This window comes from Heteronotia binoei, chromosome 5 (genome assembly GCF_032191835.1).
Source record: "Heteronotia binoei isolate CCM8104 ecotype False Entrance Well chromosome 5, APGP_CSIRO_Hbin_v1, whole genome shotgun sequence".
In the NCBI taxonomy this organism is placed as follows: domain Eukaryota; kingdom Metazoa; phylum Chordata; class Lepidosauria; order Squamata; family Gekkonidae; genus Heteronotia; species Heteronotia binoei.
The window spans coordinates 125,258,780-125,278,215 of NC_083227.1; the positions used below are offsets into that span (position 1 = coordinate 125,258,780).

Below are 19,436 nucleotides of genomic sequence, written 5' to 3' on the forward strand. Positions count from 1 at the left end.
TCTATACTTTTGTCAGAAGTCAGATGTTAACCATCCTTAGAAAGTACTTAAGAAGCCTTTAAAAAATTAAGTTAAAAAAACTTCACCATTCCTAAGTAATTTATCCAATTGTTGTGCTGCAGTTTTTGGAATTACTGACAGTTTTTCCTTAGCCTTCAAACATAAGAGTACAAATATATTATTTAGCCCATGCTTCTGATCCAGTCCTCAGAAGCGAAGAAAAATGCCTTGTTGATCGCAGTATATCTTAAAATATTCCACAGTGTGGGTGTCCTTTCAGCTAAATGTCAAGCATCAACTGAAAGCAGATCATAGGAAGCTTCAGCCCTCATCTTATTTTACCAGATGAATCAATACTCTCCAAGTACAGCAATACAACCAACAGGGAATCCAATTCAATATGAGTTTCCTGCAGGTCATATTTCTCCAGCTTTTAGCAAGAAGTAGAGAATTATTTCCTGTTATTTTACAGGCCAAGGCCTCACTTCACATATGTCCACATAATGCAGTTACTGAACAACTCTACCATTCCTCTTTTCTCCAGCATAGTCTAAGAACTTCCTCTCCAAGACTAACCTGACTTTGGCCCAGCGGGTGTTTCCTCGGCATCTGAATCAGAGTCACTGCTGTCACTTGAAGAGCTATCAACAGGGCCTACTTTCTCTGAAGACTTTGCAAGAGCATTGACTGCAGGAGTGCCAGTAGTGGATGCTGCTTTCCCAGAGCCCTGTTTGGTTGGCTTAGTTGCAACACTCTTCTGAGCAGTGACTGTTGGGGTTTTGAGAAGACCCGGAAAACCTGTTAAGAGAGACTACAGAGAGGGCATGCATACAAGGTTAAAAGGAGATTATTTCCAAGCTAGGCCATCTTTGCTTTTCGAGAAATACAAAGAAATGTTATTTCAAAAAAGAATTTTAAAAGAGACATTTTAACCAGACAGCTCCTCAAGGCCTTGTTTACTCAGAGCAGAGCTGACAGGTAAGCCAAAAGGAATAAGGTTCTTCAGTTTGTTACTCTAACCTTTAACAAGCCATGAAGCAGTGACGGTTAACCTAGGGACAAGAACCAATTTACCTCTTTTAGTTGCCTAGTATATTTTATGCACCTTGACTGGATGGGCCAGGCTAGCCCAATCTTGTCAGATCTCAGAAACTAAGCCAGGTCCGCCCTAGTCAGTCTTCAGACGAGAGACCACCAAGGATGATGAGAGTTGCTACACAGAGGCAGGCAATGGCAAAGCACACCTCTGTTCATCTATTTTATGCATTTCTACAAACAACTGATGATGGTGGTGGCAGGAAAGACATGTGCAAGGAGTTGGCAGGGCAGGTTACCAATTTCTGTGGAATGTGGGAATCTGACAAGTGTGTGGGGGGTATAATTCCGGGAAACACTAGAAGCAGCCCTCATTCTCCTGTGACTCAGGCTCTATCGCACCGTCGTTAAATCTGCCTCCGAGGGGAAGGTCAAGTGTCCTAGTGCTGCTATCTAATTGCTACATTCTGGTTATGATCTGAAGGAAGCTTGTGGATATATGAACCCATGTAAACCACACGGCTGAGTTTTCTGGCTCCTGGCAGTTTGTGAAGGCAACCAACCGTGCTCTTTTGTGGGCAGCAGCATGGAATCTGCCCATAGGTTGACAGCAGCACAGCTGGAGAAAGGCAGCCAAACATTTACATTCTTCCTATAGGGGAACACTGCATTTATGCAAGTGTTTTATGGGTTTATGGCATAAGCAGTAAATTTGCTTCTCTGTTCTCTCTCCGTTAAGCATACACAGGAGAGGTTGCTGACCATTAGTGCGCTCTCAGGCTTGCATGCAAGCCTAATATGTCACAGATGTATGGTGCGTACATTATTGCTTATAAAGTCGTTTATAGCTTAGACAGAGCTTAAATTACAAATAAAAACTGCTGCTGTATGTATAACACAGCTCCCCTTGTTTAACCATTTCACTGCACAGCAGGATCTGCCTGGTCTGCCCTTCGTTTGGGTTCAGCAGGTTAACAGAAGGTCAGGCAAGTGCAGCCACTAGCTATGGAGAATGCCTGTCATTTTGTGAACTGTAGAAGGAGGTACAATTAATAACTATATCTGATGCAAGCTCACTTTAATAACTCAAAGTTTCTACAGCCATTTTCGTATAAAATATGCAACACACACATAATCCATTTATCCTTAACTCATTTAACTCTCCTATGCATCATAAAAATATTTTTCATTTATACAAAGATTCATAAAAATAAATAACTTCCCCCAAAACTTCTGCAGTGTATGTCATGCTCCGCAAACACTCCTACAATAAAAGGTGCCCATTGTTCTGATTTTTTTTTTTAAAAAAATATGGCAATGGAGTTAAAGCAAATAGGGGAAAGAGGGACAACAGTGCAAACCCAGGGCATCAGGAATCGAAATGATTCCAACAATAACATAAAAAACAAAAATAGATAAGCACTAATTTGTTGTGAAGCAGCCACTAAGATAAGGTATAGGTTTTTAAAATTCACATCAGTGGGTTAAAAGAAACAATTTTCCTCTCCTCCACTTTATCTTCACAACAACCCTGTGAGGTAGGTTGGGCTATGTGCGCTCAAGGTCAGTCAGCAGGCTCCCATGACAGAGAGGGGATCTGAACCTGGCTCTTCCAGCTCTTAGTCCAATACTCTAAACACTTTGTCACACAGGGTATTAGTCTGACAGGTTGCAACAGGGCTGGATAAAGGGAGCTCCTCATTTACCTGCCTCCAGCTGTACTGTTATCACATTTGTATTTGTTGTGTTTACAAACAAGTGCTTTAAACACCTGCTCCTAGCAATATTGTGATGTGGCCATTATTAGCTCTTTTGGAGCTGAGGCTGCTTCTGTGAAGCAAGCTAGATCTATGTGAACTGACTCCCCCACAGGCCCACAAGTGGTAATGAGACAGGAGCCAGCTTCTAGAATCCACACTTGACAGATGTTAACAATGCAGTTGTAACCAATCGTGCAAGGCTAGCACTATATTGTTAAGGAGAACCTAGTAGTGCTACCATCCATTCAAAAAAATAAATCCTTGATGCTAAGCACACGAACTGGGTAGGAAAGACACACATCCAACAGCTCTAGGGAGAGACTGCTAAGACTGTTTTCTCAAAGCATAATATTTAAGTCAGGGAGCAGTACCTGTGAAGGCTCCAGCTCTTCATCACTAGCCTCTTCAGATGAGCTGTCTGCCTCTTCTGAGGTTCCTTGTTTTTGTGCTATACCTGCTAACGACAAGAACCACCCTTTGACATTCTTGCATTATTGCAAAGATCAGGAGAAGCCAAAGAACCTGGGGGATTTTTCACCACCAATGCTGCCAGGCTCAGTTCTGCCATTAAGAGTCAAGGACTCCCAATACAAATCTGCCTAAGGACAATTGCAGAGATGGCTTTCACTGTGCTACAGAACTCCATTTCCCCCCTTAGGTGGGCAGTTGGCTTAATAGGTATGGTATTAGGAAGCAAGGGAGAGGCAGACCACTGTCAAGACTAAGTTGCCTTGGTCCTAGTACTGCCTTGATTCTTCTAACTGGTGGTTCTTGCCGTCTCTTAGCATTGACAGATATTTCCTCTAAGAAGAATTATGCCAGTTGCCAAGTTCTACAGATTCCACATTTTGCCTGCCAAATTAGTTTAGCCCACATACCATTTTTCCTAATGGCAAATTTTCAGTTTTGCTTGTTGTACAGAAATCTTACTGTGAGATAGAAAGGAGGGGGGGGGGGAGAAAGGCTATGAAATTATTTCCTGCTCTCATAAACTTCTCACTTACATGGCAAAATGATGCAGCCAAGGAACACCCACTGAAATTATTTCAGTCACTGGTACCTTCTACTTGTGGATGCTTATCTATTTCACTTCATAGGAGCATATTTCTTAACACCTAATTCCAAGTAAAATTAAAGTTCATTTGATCTGAGGCTCAGCCCCCAAGCCTATACTCAAAGCTCAGTTTCAGCCTTTGGGATATATGGTATGGGACAGATTATGTACAGAATCTCTTTCCTTTCTCATTTAATGGTGTAAGGGTGTGATTTTTTAAGAAAGCTTGAGCAATTTTTTTTGCCACATAACTTTTTTTAAAAACCACAATCAAATGCCTTGCTATTCCTCTCCTCTTCTGTGCAAGCTGCTTCTGTATGAGCAATGCCATTTGGTATGGATATGATTGGTTGGATTTCAGGTACTCCTAGAAAGTTTCCCCAGGGTCAACTCCCCCCCCCCGCCCCTCCCAACAACAACAACCTCTTACCAGCCTGTGGAATCTGTTTGGAAGCTGCTGGTGTTACTGCTGCTGCTACCACCTTCTCTTCCTCCTCCTCCTCACTATCTGAGGAGCTGCTACTTCTTGAATTCTCCTTGGGTTTTAGAATCCCAGCAGGCTTAGCAAGGAGAGTCTGGCTCTGAGATGGCTTGGTCTTTTTGGAAGAGCTCAGCTCCACTTTCCCCTTTGTTGTGGTAGGGATTTTTCCTTGGCTTTTATTAGAAACAGAATTGGGTGTTGCAGTGTTGACCAGTGCACCCTTCCCTGAAGAAGTGGCTGCTTTACTGGAGGATACTTCCTGCTTTAAAAAAATGGGTGAATGGGGGGATAAGATGGAAAAGGGGTAAGAGAGAAAAAACACTCATTAAATGAAAGCGGGAGGGGGCGTTAATAACTATTCTTAGAATGCAAGTGGTATTAGGGCTAAGGAAGAAATTCTCATTTCTGGATTGTTAGCAATTAATAAAAGCTATGTAACTCCATAGGACTATTTGTGTTGCCATAACCAGCTTTCTGAAGACCAAGTAATTCATTTTTTTTAAAAAAAGGAATTTGACTTTAATTGAAAGATGCTACAGAAGACTAGCACTGCTGACCCTATAGAGAGAAACATGAAAGGGGCAGAGTGGTGGGTGAGGGGGAAATCAATGCCAAGGGACAAAAAGTGCAGCTTTGCCAATGTGTACAAGAACTTAGGCAGTGGGTGAAGCCCCATATTCCTTGATGGCAACTGTGCTACAAATATCACTATCACAGGAAGATCTGACTTTGAACAGTTTCGCAGGGCCTGCAAGGCCATCTTCTTTGGGATGGCCTTCACCGATTAAAAAGATAGAGGGACTTGCCTAAGTGACTTTCACCATCTGTTGAAATAGCACCAGAATGTTAATTTTATTAATTTTAGAATTTTAATTAAACTGTTAAACTAGTTATTGCTTTTAAACATTTATTGTATAATTTACTGTATTTGATTTGATATTGCTAGCCGCCCTGAGCCTGCTTCGGCGGGGAGGGCGGGATATAAATAAAATGATTGATTGATTGACTAGTATCAGTCAGGGTTCTCACACCTGAAGTTATAGCCAGGGAACTCTGCTTGAGGGCCCACAGATTCTCTTTTTCCTTCCACAACCATCAGTGAGTGCTTTAAGGACTGGTTCTCCTTTACCTGTTTTTCCAGCTTCCCATCTTCTTCGCTCTCTGAGGAACTGTCAGTCTCTGAAGTCTCTGATGCCTTCTGAAGAGAGGCAGTTGTCACATTCCCTAGCTTTGCTGTGCTTTTCCCTGCTGACTGCACACTGCCTGCTTTGCTTGTTGCAGCACCTGGAGCCTTTGCAGCCAAAGCTTTTACAGGTGATATTAAGGGTTTCTGTGTCACCGGAGTTGATTTCTAGGAACAGAAAATTATATTGTTAGATTGTGAAAAGAATAGAGGCTGCAGTGCATTAAGGCTTCAGGTTCAAGGGCATGAATTCAGCAGCACAAAAGCACACAAGCTTGCCTACTCACTACCACCTACAAAAAATCCACCCACCTTACAGGAAGTTCCTGCAACATGTGGAATGTTAACCATCTTGGAAACTGGACAATGGTCATTCCACATGTCCTGGCTTGGATGGCCCAAGGCAGCCTGATGTCATCAGATCTTGGAGCTAAAGCAGGGTCAGCCCTGATTAGTGTTTGGATAGGAGATCGCCAAGGAAGTCCAGGGTCAAGATGCAGAGGGTGGTGATGGCAAGACACCTCTAAACGTCTCTTGCCCTGAAAACCCTATGGGGTTGCCATACATTGGCTGCGACTTGATGGCACTGTCCACCCTCAGCAGCACGGTACATGCAGAACAGACTGAAATGAGGAGACAAGTGGATATAGGGCTGTTCTCTGAGAGACCACCCTGCTGAAGCTCCACTTCTCTTATGGCATATGGCATCAGCTCAGGCTTCTTCCTTGTCATATTCTAGTCTCAGTGATCCATCCGTAAAATGTGACCTATCTCAGAACACAATACAAACTTAATAGTGACAGATACAGTTTAAAACCTCAACTCTTTTTTAAAAAAAAGAACACCACCCCCACAAAGAATCTTCTCAACATTCTATTCCTTTCTGATAATTAAGAAATGCACAAACAACATATCAGCATCTTGGAAACTAAACAGAGGTGGGGCTAATGTCAAACCTCTGCTTAACTAGAATTTGTTGTGACATCTCAATGCAGCCAGAACCTGTGCTGGCAAGACTGCAGAATTCAAGACTGATTGCCTGTATAAAGAATTCCAAATTGTTGGCACACTATAACTACAGAACCCTCTTTGCAGTGACAAGAAGAAAATCTCACCCCTCACCCTCACATGGTAAAAAGAACTAAAAACCAGCATCATTGAATCACTGCTTTTGCTTGACAATGAGTTCAGTTGCTTCTTTCAAATGGAAGCATAATGGCAAGAGAATATACCTGGGGAAAAAAGGCTCCCAATGCAAAGGGGGTTTTTTTTGGGGGGGGGGAGAGAGGCCAGCTCTATGAGTAAACTGCAAATTTACAAAATACCAGAGAAAGCGTCATCTACCTGCCTCTCCCAGTCAGGTCCACAGACTGAAGTTCTGTGGGTTCTCACGTGTTTTTCATATACCACATCTGGCATGAGAACATAAACCATATTTTTAAATGAATCCAGCATATATTTAAGAATTTTCAGCTGTGATTTATGAGCTCTGTTGACATTAACAATAACAATATTAAAAAAAGATTTTTATCTGGATGCCAGATTTGACAGCTGTGCAGCATAAAAACCTCTTAATTATCCACCACCAGAAATTGTCTGGATAACTCCTGTGTTGTTTCTACAACATCTCTGTTTTAAGCCTTCCATGAAGTAGCAGCTTTTCAGTAAGGATGCTGCTGCACTAGGAACAGAGGTTCAGAACCATACTTCTCAACCATAGTCTAAAATGTAGACCAGTGAAGACTTCTAAATGAAGCAGTCAAATCCAGCTGCCTAGAAACACCCCAAGACAATTAGGGACTCTACAAAGCCACAGCAGAAATCTCACTCTTCCACCACTTGCTATACAATGTATATATATCCTGTTCCAATCAGCAAAGCAAGTGAATTTCTGCCATCAACAATTCCACAAGCCCACCAATCCAGCAAAGGGGCTGCATGCACATGAAGTAAGCTTTCCAGCACAAGTGAAGAGCTGTGGGGGGAATTCAGCTCTGCACACATTCCTATCTCTAGTTCAAAACTCAGAGCTGCATAAGCAAGGCCCATTTTAAGAAGGCAAAACTTATCCATTTTGTGTGTGTGTGTGTGTGTGGCAGGGGAAGGGAGAAGAGTGACTGGTTTCAGTTCTTCCTGGTCTTTCCTTCCATGATAAACGGTTGATACACTTGTCCTTTTAGCCTTGGAACAGTTTTCCTACAGATTTCCTACCTAAGCATAGCTGTATGGAGGAGAAGTTTCCTCCCACCCACCCCATCCCACCAAGATTGTTCCACAGTAACCTGAGTAAATACTGTGTCTTCCTCTGAATCAGACTCATCGCTTGAATCCTGGCTACTGTCTTCACTCTGTTGGGCCACCTTAAGTGCTGCTGGTGGAGGACAGGGTTTCTTGGCATGTGTCAGTTGAGCTGCAGCATTTGATTTGGTTGCTAAAAGAAAGCAGAGGCAAGACAAGGGTCAAAGAAGCTGAAATGGCAAGAAAGACCCCATGTACTTAAGGCTCCTGGACATAACCATTTCTTATTGTCTGAAAAAGGAAAGGGAGGGGGGAGAACACGTATTCTAGCAAATGACAATTTGAAGACAGTCTGATGCTTTTTCAAATGATGGTCTTTTAAACATCTCCCTGCAATTCTCTCGTCTGTTCTTAAGCAGTACTTCTGGGTGAAGGAAAGAAGGAGTTAGGGGCTTCATAGCTAGGCTTGAACTAGAGAAAAAAAATCTTCCCTTCCAACATCTGAACAAATGAAGACAAGAGAAATCGACCGGAATCCAACTCGTAGCAGTGATGCCTAGGCATCATCACAAGTCACTTTTCAATTACTTTACATCAGGGGTCCCCAACCCCCGGGCAAGGGACCAGTACCGGGCCATGGCCTGTTTGAGTTGGGTTGCGCAGCCTTGCAGTCCCCCCACAGCCTCGCCACCCCCCCCCCCCCGCAGCACCTCCTCTTCTCCCTGTTTTCACTATTTTAAGGCCGGGTCTTCCCCAGCCTTAAAATGGTGAAAATGGGGGGAGGAGGCAGCAGCGAGGCTGCGCCAATGGAGGTGGCAAAGGAGGAAAATGGAGGGGGGAAAATGGGGGGTGGCGAGGTTGTGCAGGACAGTGAAGGAGGGAGGAGGAAATGGGGGGAGGAAAACGAGGGAGGAAGGGGCGGCAAGGCTGTGCAGGGCGGCGGAGGGAGGAGAAACGGGAGGAAAACAGTGAGGCTGCGCAGGGGGCGAAGGAGGAAACACCGCATGAGGGAGGCTGAATTGGGTGCCCCCACCCTGCCGGCCCTGGGGCCGTGGTCGGCAGGCTGGCCCTGGGGCCAGCCCCCGGGGCAAAGAAGGTTGGGGAACACAGCTTTACATCATCTTGAGACAAACTGCCATTTAATAATTTCCTCAATACAAAGCCTGCCAAAGCAACACCAGGAAGAGCTTCCAAGTTCCTAGGATGAAAAGAACTAGATGCAGTTCTGTAGTAATTTATAGCACAGGCATATCCACAAAAGAAAAACACACCTCCCACCAAGCTACACAGTTCAGCACAGCATCACCTTAGTGGCGTTAACTGTACAATTCAGACAGACACAATAAATGACAGACAGCCCCACCATAGGCTGTTAGAATCTCCATTTCATACCACTCCCAAACCGTATGCCACAGTTCAGGTTGCAATATCTGTCTTTTCCATAAACAGGTGACAGAAGGAAAAACAGGTTGCTTACCTGTAACTGATGATCTTCGAGTGGTCATCTGTGCATTCACACCCTTGGGATTCCAGGTGCCTGTGCCGACTCTACTGGTACTGAAAAGCTCCATCAAAGGATTTTTGTGTCCCAACCACTGGGCATGCTATCTGCGCATGCCCAGTAGGCAGGGCGCCAAGATCCCACCAATTTCCTTCTGACCGCTGAAAGCAACTCCAAGAAACATCCGAAGAACTGCCAGCGGAGAGGGGGAAGGGCGGGTGGTGTGAATGCACAGATGACCACTCGAAGATCATCAATTACAAGTAAGCAACCTGTTTATCTTCTTCGTGGTCTCTGTGCATCACACCCTTGGGAGAATAGCAAGCTAAAAATTACCTGGAGGAGGGTGCTGGCACTACACGACTGCAGCCTGAAGCACAGCATTCCCCACACGTATGCAGTCCGTCACACCCGCATCCAAGGTATAATGCTTCACAAAAGTGTCCGAGGTCACCCAAGAAGCTGCTCTGCAAATGTCTGACAGAGGCACCCCCTTAAGGAAGGCCGTTGACGTTGCCAAGGCACGCATAGAATGCGCTCTGGGAAGTCCCGGCAAAGGGTGCTTGGCCAGCAGATATGTTAACTTTATAGTCTCTACGATCCACTTCGACAGACTCTGGGAGGAGACCTGCTTTCCCTTAGAAGGGCCAGAATAACAAACAAAAAAAGCCTAGTTGACAAACAAGACTCCTTAGTCCTATGAAAGTAAAACGATAAAGCACGTTTAACATCAAGCGTGCATGCAAGGCCTGTTGTTCCTGATCCTGCGGAGAAGGAAAAAAGGCCAGTAACAAAGTCTCAGAATGTAGGTGGAATTCAGACATCACCTTAGGTAAAAAACGAATGTCAGGAGCAATGGCCACCCCCTGGTCAAGAAAATGCAGGTACGGAGGGTCCGATCTGAAGGCTGAGAGCTCACTGACTCTCCTAGCAGATGTAATTGCCACCAAGAATACTGCCTTCCAGGAAAGGAGGTGAAGGGGACATGAGGCCATAGGCTCAAAGGGACAATGCGTAAGCCCTCTGAGAACCAAGGAAAGATCCCAAGCCAGGACCGATTGACGGACGGGCAGATGTAGATAAGACCTTTAAGGAAACATTTTGTTTCAGGGTGAGAGAACATGGAAAACCCCTCAATTTGGGCGTGATATGCTGAAATCGATGCTAGGTATACCTTGATAGATGAATATGAAAGACCAGAGTCCAACAAATGCAATAAAAAGAAAAAAATTGTGCAATTAGTCTGATCCGGAGGGAGTTGAGAAGGAGGAACAAAAGAAGCAAACCGCTTCCACTTCAAACTATAGGATCTCCTGGTAGATGGCTTTCTACTGTTTAATAAAACAAAGTCAATCCTGTCAGAAACTGGCGCTAGTGATGAGCCAAGCCGTCAGTTTCAAGTTAGGGATGTCGTGATGGTACATCTTACCCCCATTTGTGAAGAGGAGATCCGACTCCTTCGGGAAAAACAGCGACCGGCCTTGAGACAGTTGGAGGAGATGCGGGAACCACAACCGCCGTGGCCACCATGGGGCTATCAGAATGCAACTGTACTGTTCCCTCTTTATCTTGATCAGAACCCTGGTTAGCAAGGGAACAGACGGAAACAGATAGAGGAAGCTGCGAGACCAATCAAAAAGAAGGCCATCACCCTCTGACAGGGGATCTAGCCCCCCCCCCCCCCCGAGTGCAAAAACGATGACATTTGCGATTGTAACGAGTGACAAAAACGTCCATCTCGGGGTGACCCCAAGCTGTGAATACAGGTCTGAGGTAGAGTGGATTCAATTCCCACTCGTGTAGTTGCGCTCCCCCTCTGCTCAGATAATCCGCCTGGACATTCAGGTTACCCGAAATATGTACGGCACAAAGAAAAATCCCCTGGTCCAGACACCAGAGCCAAACGCTCATCAAATGATGACACAGACTCCTTGACATAGTGCCGCCCTGTTGATTGATATAGGCCATAGCTGTTGTATTGTCTGTCAGGATCGAGATGGATTTTCCCCTCACTAGAGGGAGGAAGGATTGAAGAGCAAACCAAATTGCAATAAGTTGTAAGTAATTGACGTAATGAGCATGATGCGATAGGTCCCAAGTAGCTCCCACAGTCAAGCCTCTAAGGTGGGCTCCCCATCCCAGAAGAGAGGCATCCATCGTTAATGTCTCTGCTGGGGGAGGTAGTCGAAATGGAGCACCTTCCAGAAGGTTGGAAAGATCCCCCCACCAACAGAGGGAGTGTATGACTGACGGTGGCAACGTGAGCATGCGTGCAGGAGAGTGGTGTGACGGTTTGAATACCCTGAGGAACCATAACTGCAGAGGTCTCATACGCAGCTTTACCAATGATATGACTGCTGTCGTAGCGACCATAAGGCCCAGAAGTCGCTGGATGGAATGAGTGGAGGCCCTTCCCGAGGTCCCAATGCGGCATGGCATTGTTGATAAAGTCTGAGTCCTTGGAATTGGGAGGAAAGCTTTGCATACAGTGGAGTCTATGAGGGCTCCGATGAACGGCACCCTCTGGCTAGGTATCAGATTGGATTTTGGAAAGTTCACACAGAGGCCCAGCGATTCTAGCGTTTTTAGCATTATTTGGATGTGCTGCAACAACAGGGATCTGGAGCCGGCCACCAACAACCAATTGTCTATGTAGGGAAAAACAGTGTCCCCCTAACAGTTGGAGGTGAGCTGCCACAACCACCATGGCCTAAGTAAAAACCCAGGGGGCTGTTGATAAACTGAATGGAAGGGCAGTATATTGGTAGTGATCTGCACCCACTGCAAACCAGAGGTATTGACGGTAACCCAGCCATATGGACAGGTGGAAATATGCGTCCTTGAGATCAATCGTAGCCATCCACGAGTTCTGCTCTAATAGAGGGAGGATTTGAAACAAAGTGGTCATCCTGAACTTCTTGTACACAATGCATTCGTTCAGGCCCCAGAGGTCCATAATAGGCCGAAGTCCACCATCCTTCTTTGGAACGGTGAAATAACGGGAGTAAAACCCCTGACCCTGCAGAGTGTGAGGGACGGGTTTGATGGCTCCCTTCTCTAAGAGAGATTGGACTTCTGTATTCAGGGCCTCCGAGGGAGGTGTAACAACGACATGTGGAATGGGAGGTGATTCTTGAAACTCGGTCGCATACCGCTGGGCGATAATTTTAAGTACCCAAGAGTCTGTTGTAGTACTCTCCCAAGCATGGAAAAAGGGAGATAGCCGAATGCTTCCTGAGGTGACAGTGGGTGATGGAACGCCTTGAGTGACAATATCAGGGAAGTCAATGACTCTGCTTGGGGTTTGTAGGCTGTCTTGGGCGAGATTGCCGGAATTGGCCTTGGAATTTCTGCTTAGCTGGGAACGATTTTCCCTGTTGAGAGTGGGGCCGGTTCCGCCAGGGTTGCTCAGGAGAGGAATGGCTCTGAGATTGACGCGACCACAGGCGAGAATATGACTTTTGTCTGAAAGGACGTGTGGATGAAGAAGCACTCAGGGTACGAGAAGCCTTAATACTCTTATCCAAGTCCTGGAGAGTGGTATCGGTCAAAGAGTGGAATAGATCAGAACCATCAAATGGGAGGTCCTCGATTGCAGACCTCGTGTCATGGTTAAAAGTAATAGACCTGAGTCAGGCGTGCCTATGGAGGGCAACCGCAGAAGACAGCGTCTTAGCAAAAGTGTCAGCAGCATGCTTCAAGGAGTTAAGTTGTTGCTTAGCAACTACCATGCCCTCTTTCTGGATCTTCTGTTGGGTATGGCGGTGCTCCTCCGGAAGATGCTGCAGGAGAGTAGAAACTTGGTCCCATAAGGTGAACTGATAACGTCCCAAACAGGCAAGATAATTGGTAGACTTGATCCCTAGCGACGCAGTGGCATAAAACTTTCGCCCAAACGCGTCTATCTTCTTTCCCTCTTTGTCAGGGGGAGATGATGCACAGTGCTTGCCCTTGGATGAAGATGTAATCAGGGAGTTGAGCTTAGGGTGGTTAAACAAAAATTCAGCTCCCTTCTCTTGGATCTTATACATGTGGTCTAAACGTTTCGTGGAAGCTGCCAGGGAGGATGATGTTTCCCAGGGTCCCTTGACAGTTTGCAGCAGCACATTGGTGAGAGGAAGAGCGACAGCAGTAGAGACATCTTGTTGAACAATGTTGAAAATTAGGTCGTCGGCCTCGGGTTGAGGTTGCTGAATCGACAGACCCGGGGAGGCAGCCATATGCTTGATTAAATCCCCATAGAACTTGAGGTCCTCCGAGGGAGAAATTGAGGCATCATCAGCCACTGGCATCGATAGTGTAGGCTCAGACTGACGTTCATCAGAATCGGCGCTGATTGAACCAGCCGACTCCTCAGCATCCGAAAATTCGGATTCAGATGGATGGGGAAGGGTCGGTGTGGACGGGCGTTTCGATGCCGAAGCCGATACCGGTCTTGATGGTTTGGGGTGCCCACGGCGTTGATCTGTAGAATGGTAAGCCGAACACCGATCCCACTCTGGCAGGTCCCGGGGGTAATGCCAGGAATAGGGTGGATGATAGGGCTGGAAGGGGTAGCCCTGTCTATGCTCCCAAGGTGGAAAGGCACTATGGTACCACTGGTACCTGTCATCATTGCGCCAGGGACGGTCCCCTTGCTCCGGAGACATAGGCCTGTTGCAGCGAACGGGCAAACGAAACTGATGAGGTTGCACCAGGGAAACATCCTTGCTTCCTTGTGTCGACCCTGATAAGCGCTGAGTAAGATCGATGTGTTCCACATCGGTGTTGAAAACATGGGCCGATGAGGAAGGGGATCGGGGCCAGATCTTGGGAGGTACCAGTCTCGGTGGCGATAAATCAGGTGGTGTCGTATTAAGCATCTGTCAAACTCTTTCAAGGGAAGCCTCTGATGGTGTTGGGGAGGCGCGTTCACCCATTGCAGATGATTTGTGTTTCTTTGATGCTTTGTGCTCCTTGTCCCGCTTGCGTTTCAGCGAAGCGGTCGAAGACTTGGAGCCATGCGCTGTCTTGCTGATTGGTCCGAAGACCCCGGTGCCGAGGTGTGTTCCATTGGCTGAGGAGCTAACGCCGATTGGAGCAGTGCTACTCGAAGCCTTGCGGCTCGATTTTTCCTGGTTTGCTTACTGAACTTTAAGCAGTGACTACAGGAATCAGTGCAGTACCCCTCTCCCAAACACAACAAGCAAAGGGAGTGACCGTCAGTCGGGGTGAGCTTGCTCCCGCACTTGAGGCACCATTTGAAGAACCCCCACAAAGACGAAGGGCCCACTGTCCAGAGACTGAAAGCCACCCGGGGGGAGGGGGATGGGGTGAAGATTGGCCGAAGCCCGGACTCACAGAGACATGAGGATAAGTCCTTTTTTTTTCTTTTTTCAGGAAGAAACAGACAATGGAGACAACAAAGGAGAAGACAAAAGTTCAAAAACCACTTGGAACTCGACAAATAATTTTTCAAAAACCAGAGAGCTGAAAGTAAGTCTCAATAGCGCGGCGGTCAGAAAAAACTGACGCCCCGCCTACTGGGCATGCGCGGATAGGTCCATGAGCATGCCCAGTGGTCGGGACACAAAAATCCTTTGATGGAGCTTTTCAGTACCGGTAGAGTCGGCGCAGGCGCCTGGAATCCCAAGGGTGTGATGCACGGAAACCACGAAGAAGATAGATGAAATATGTAGACTGTTGGCCACGGTAAGCAGGGTAAGGACTAAACAAAAGAAGCTATACAGGGCTCAGAAAATCAGGCCCTTTAGGAAAAAAAATAATTACTAAAAAGCCCTGTCCGTATGGTTTTTAAACATTTATTCCCCAAATATGGCCTCTAGAAATGTATACTATGAATGATTAAGTTGTTAACCCCCCCTCCCCCACAAATGCTCTCATATGTTCTCTGCATGCACAAAGGACAAATATAGTGTAGCACATGTATCAAGATGCACTATTACAAGATGGTCTATGTGGGCATCTCTCATTTAAGAACCCTTAAAGGGTTCCCGGTAAGTTTCACAGTTAACAGCAGATATGAGTTCACTATCCTAGACAAAATCTATCCCTCTGCCTTCTACATCACATTGACTCTTAGTAAGATTTGAAAACCACAAACCAGCATACAGTCTTCCCTCTATTGCCTTTTGACCCCTGAACATTCTAAGAGCACCCTATGCATTTCAATAAACCTTCTGATTCACACTGAAACAAAACATCTTCTTCTAGAAGCAATATTCGATGGATGAACCTTCACAGAGAACCAGTTTTTTAAAGAACATCTGGTCCCTCAGGGGCTCTCCTGTATCATTATTACTTAAATTCCAGGAATACTTTTTAGCTGTTCATGTTATGAAACAGTGACACATGTAGGCTGCTTTGAGATCTTGATTAACTCTGGACAGGCTTTAGGATGAAAGCATCAGTGTCCATTAAAATGGCAGCAACTTCATTTCCCTGTTCGTTCTGGATTGTGGCTTTCCATTTACTGCTGGATGATGCTCCACTCCACGGCAACATAAGACAGACAAAACCCCAACCAACAGCAGAAAATAGCCAGTTTGCTGGGGAAAGGGAATTACATGGATACCATACCCTTTCTCTCAAGAGGTCTATAAAAACACCACTTAATATCACTGGCAGAACTGTTCATGTGATCACATACCACCAGCTGTATCCAACTGTATACAACGAAGCCCCTTGGAGAGGCAGCTTTTGATCATCCAGTGCAAACACCCACATTAGAAAAACTGGCAGGCAGCCAGAGCTCTTTTTTTCAAAGAATAAGAAGGGAAGGAACAGTGGACTTGAGTGGTAAGTATATTTAACATGCAGCCTGGGCAATTCATAGCCCTCCGTTCTAGCTGCTGTTGTTATTTTTTTAACATTTAAAGCTGATGTTATGAAATTCACAGGAATAACCATGTATTTCATTAACAGACATTTTACAGAATGCCAGATAAAAGGTTCCCTAGACTCAATTTATCGTTCAGAGTTTAAGTTCAAATCACCACAGCAACATTTCCACCCCCATAGAAAATAGAGCACAATTAAAAGAAAAGCAATTGTTAGAAAGGGCTAGTATTTATTTAGGCCAACATCAAGCATTTTTCCTGCTTCAAAATAAATATATTAGGACCAGTTTGTTAGGTGCCTACCAATAAGCTAGCGTCTAATATTTATATCCTGCCTTTCCTTGCAGCTCAAGACAGCTTACAAAGCACAATTTAAAAATATCACAATAAAACACACAAAGAATAACTCCCCTCCCTCCCAGCGTTACTATAGTTCCAAAGTCTCTTTTCGGTACCAAAGCTTAGTAAGTGCAAAACAAGAAAAGACAAGAGTGTAAAACTTATAGGAACGTGTCTTAAAAAGCACAATTATAGTATGCAACTGAAAACAGAAGGAAATGCTATAGATGGATATCTGGAGGAATAAGTCTATTATCCATATAGGCAATTTTCAACATGGTTCCATCTGTGGATATTTAGTATAGTGATTACAGTATCAGACTAGGATTTGTGAGACTCTAATTTCTACTGTGTCATGAATGGGTAGCAATGGCCCAGTAACTTAGCCTAGCCTACCTCAGTTAATGATGATAAAATGCAGAAAGGGAGAATGATATAAGCTGCTTTGGGTCCCCTTTTGGGAGAAAGTGGGGTATATATTTGCAGTAAATACATAATACAGCTGAAACTGAAGGACAATAAAAAAAAGGCTGGTGGGAAGGTGAGAAGAAAGCAGGGAGAAGATATAGGGGCTGCTAGAAAAAAAGATACAGTATGGGGAGAAGGAACTCTCTTCCTAGTGAGATCTGAGCCCTGCAGGATTTAGCTCAACTCCTCAGGGCCTGTAAAACTAAGATGTTCCACCAGGCTTATGGTTGAGGGCAGCGACTGTTAGAGAAATCAGTGACCTCCCAGGGTTTTTCCCCTCCCTCTTCTCCTTCCTATTTTCCATCAAAACAGTTGGCGTTTTCCCCTCTGCTGTCTTTTCCTGCGCCTTACCCTGTTGTCTGCGACTAGGGTATTGACGTTTTACTAACTGTTCCTATAGTATGAGAGACTAGATGTGTGGCACCATCAAATGAATAAAAATTGAGCTAAATACTATTAGATTTTAATGTAATTTACTGATTTAAAGGAATTTATTTGATTTATAGTAATATTAATTTTTACATATAAGTGTTGTTGTGTATTTTATCTGTTGTATGCCACCCTGAGTTCTCTGTCTGGGAAAGTGGTGCGGGATATAAATCTAATAATAATGAAATAAATAAATAGAAATATTGGGGGGGGGGAGGGAAACATTTTCCCCACAAGTCCTTGCAGGTTCCCTGCTTATACTTATTCAATTATCAGAAGTTTCATACTTTGGCTCTTGAGGTCAAAGGAATCAAATGGAAATCCAAGTACTCAGTCTTGCACCCACAATCATGGTGGGCTAGAAGAGACAAGCACAAAGAAGAAGAGATTGGATTTATACCCCACCCCTCACTCAGTGTCTCAGACAGCTTACAATCTCCTTCCCTTCCTTTCCCCACAACAAATACCCTGAGGTAGGTGGGGCTAAGAAAGCTCTCAGATAACTGCTCTTGAGAGAACAGCTCTGAAAGAATTGTGACTGACCCAAGGTCACCCAGCAGCTGCATGTGGAGGAGTAGAGAATCAAAACTGGTTCTCCAGATTAGAGTCCACTGCTCTTAACCACCAAACCAGCCAAACCAAAGTGGTAAAATGCAAGGCAAAAGTTTCAAGTTTATCTGGAGAGGAATTATAATCAAGTTAGTCATAAGGAAGTCCAAATAATCACAAAAGCATGATAGATTCAGATGAGACACTGAATGATCTCACCTAGCAATGACCAAAACAGTACATAAAGATGGTATGCCGTTTATCAATTTACAGGTCTTTCTTCAGATTGCAGAACAAAGTTCTGAAAAAAACCTGAGTCCGAAATATTCTATCACCAGCTTACCAACATATCAACTGTTGGCTGTAGAAACCAGACTACTTTTCTTGCTAATGATTTCCTAGAGCTCTTTCCCTTGCATCCCACCTACAGGATCTCAAGGACCCAAAATGCAGCACACTGTGAAAGGTACTACGCTACCTCGCTTCTGCTGACTAACACCTCCCCCTTCATATTAAGCTGCACATTGGTCCATCTACCTTGGCATCAGTTCAGTTCTTGGATAGCTTAATACCAGTCAAATGTTTAACTCCTGCCCAGCCTTCACTACACAGTTACTAGGAACTGAACTGGGGACCACATGCAACTGGCAAACCGTAGCAGCAGTACAAGCAAAGCATGGGCTCTACTACTGAGTTATGAGCCCTTTATTACCATCCTTCTTAAATGTAAGGACATTTATATCAATCCTTAGACCTCCTATATATACTTCCTTTAAGATTCACTGAAGCCCCACACTTCTCACACCCATGCCCCAGTGTGCTGTACTACTCATTACTGCCGCAAGACACAATCTTAAAGAATGCAAATATTTTAGACCTCTTTTTAGAAAAATTATAGTTCTGCCTTGTGCTCCATCACTTTACAAATATTCCAGATAAGAAGCGTCTGAATTTCTCCATCCACTCCATTTCAATCTGATGATAACTATTCCATACAGGTTAATAATTCAGCATTCATAGTGTTGCTTTATTAAAAAGCCCTCTTCCTTTTTCATCTGCAATAGTAACCTGAAGAGAGAAAGTAAAGGCCTGCAACCCCATCCCCCCACCCCGTGCTCTACTGAGATCTGCAAGTGGCTGCTTCATATGCCAAAGAGGCTCTTCGTGCCTGTTTCATTCCATAAGTAAGGAGGGGGGTGTCTAATATGGAGTCCTTCCATTTCACACAAGAGGGAAACCTGGGCTCAATTTTATAACTTTTTCTTATATGAGAAATAGCCAGTGAATATAATTTAGTTTACCGGCATGTTTTTGCGACTCCCTAGGACAGCTTACCATTCAGAAATGGTCTGAGCTTTGCAATGCAATGAATTGGCAACAGCCCCCTCTCCTGCCATTTCTTTAGTTGATTTGAAAGGACATTCAGAAATAAGATGAGAACAGAATTGAGCAACTCTGAGACGCCTGTCCGATCTCAGCTTCAGAATAATTGGCATCCGCTCCCATATCCTTCAGCACTTCAGAACACATTGGGTGTGCGCCTCCGGGGAGCCTATTTGT

General features: G+C 44.9%; 1 protein-coding gene across 1 annotated transcript in view; it reads right to left on the bottom strand.

Moving 5' to 3' along the window:
- Positions 1-19,436, bottom strand: part of TCOF1 (treacle ribosome biogenesis factor 1) — a 60,767-nt gene that overhangs the window by 11,986 nt on the left and 29,345 nt on the right. Inside the window, 5 exon segments of the mRNA XM_060240314.1 lie at positions 577-811; positions 3,167-3,249; positions 4,280-4,592; positions 5,460-5,681; positions 7,796-7,944. Of these exon segments, the coding sequence (XP_060096297.1) occupies positions 577-811; positions 3,167-3,249; positions 4,280-4,592; positions 5,460-5,681; positions 7,796-7,944 (1,002 nt within the window).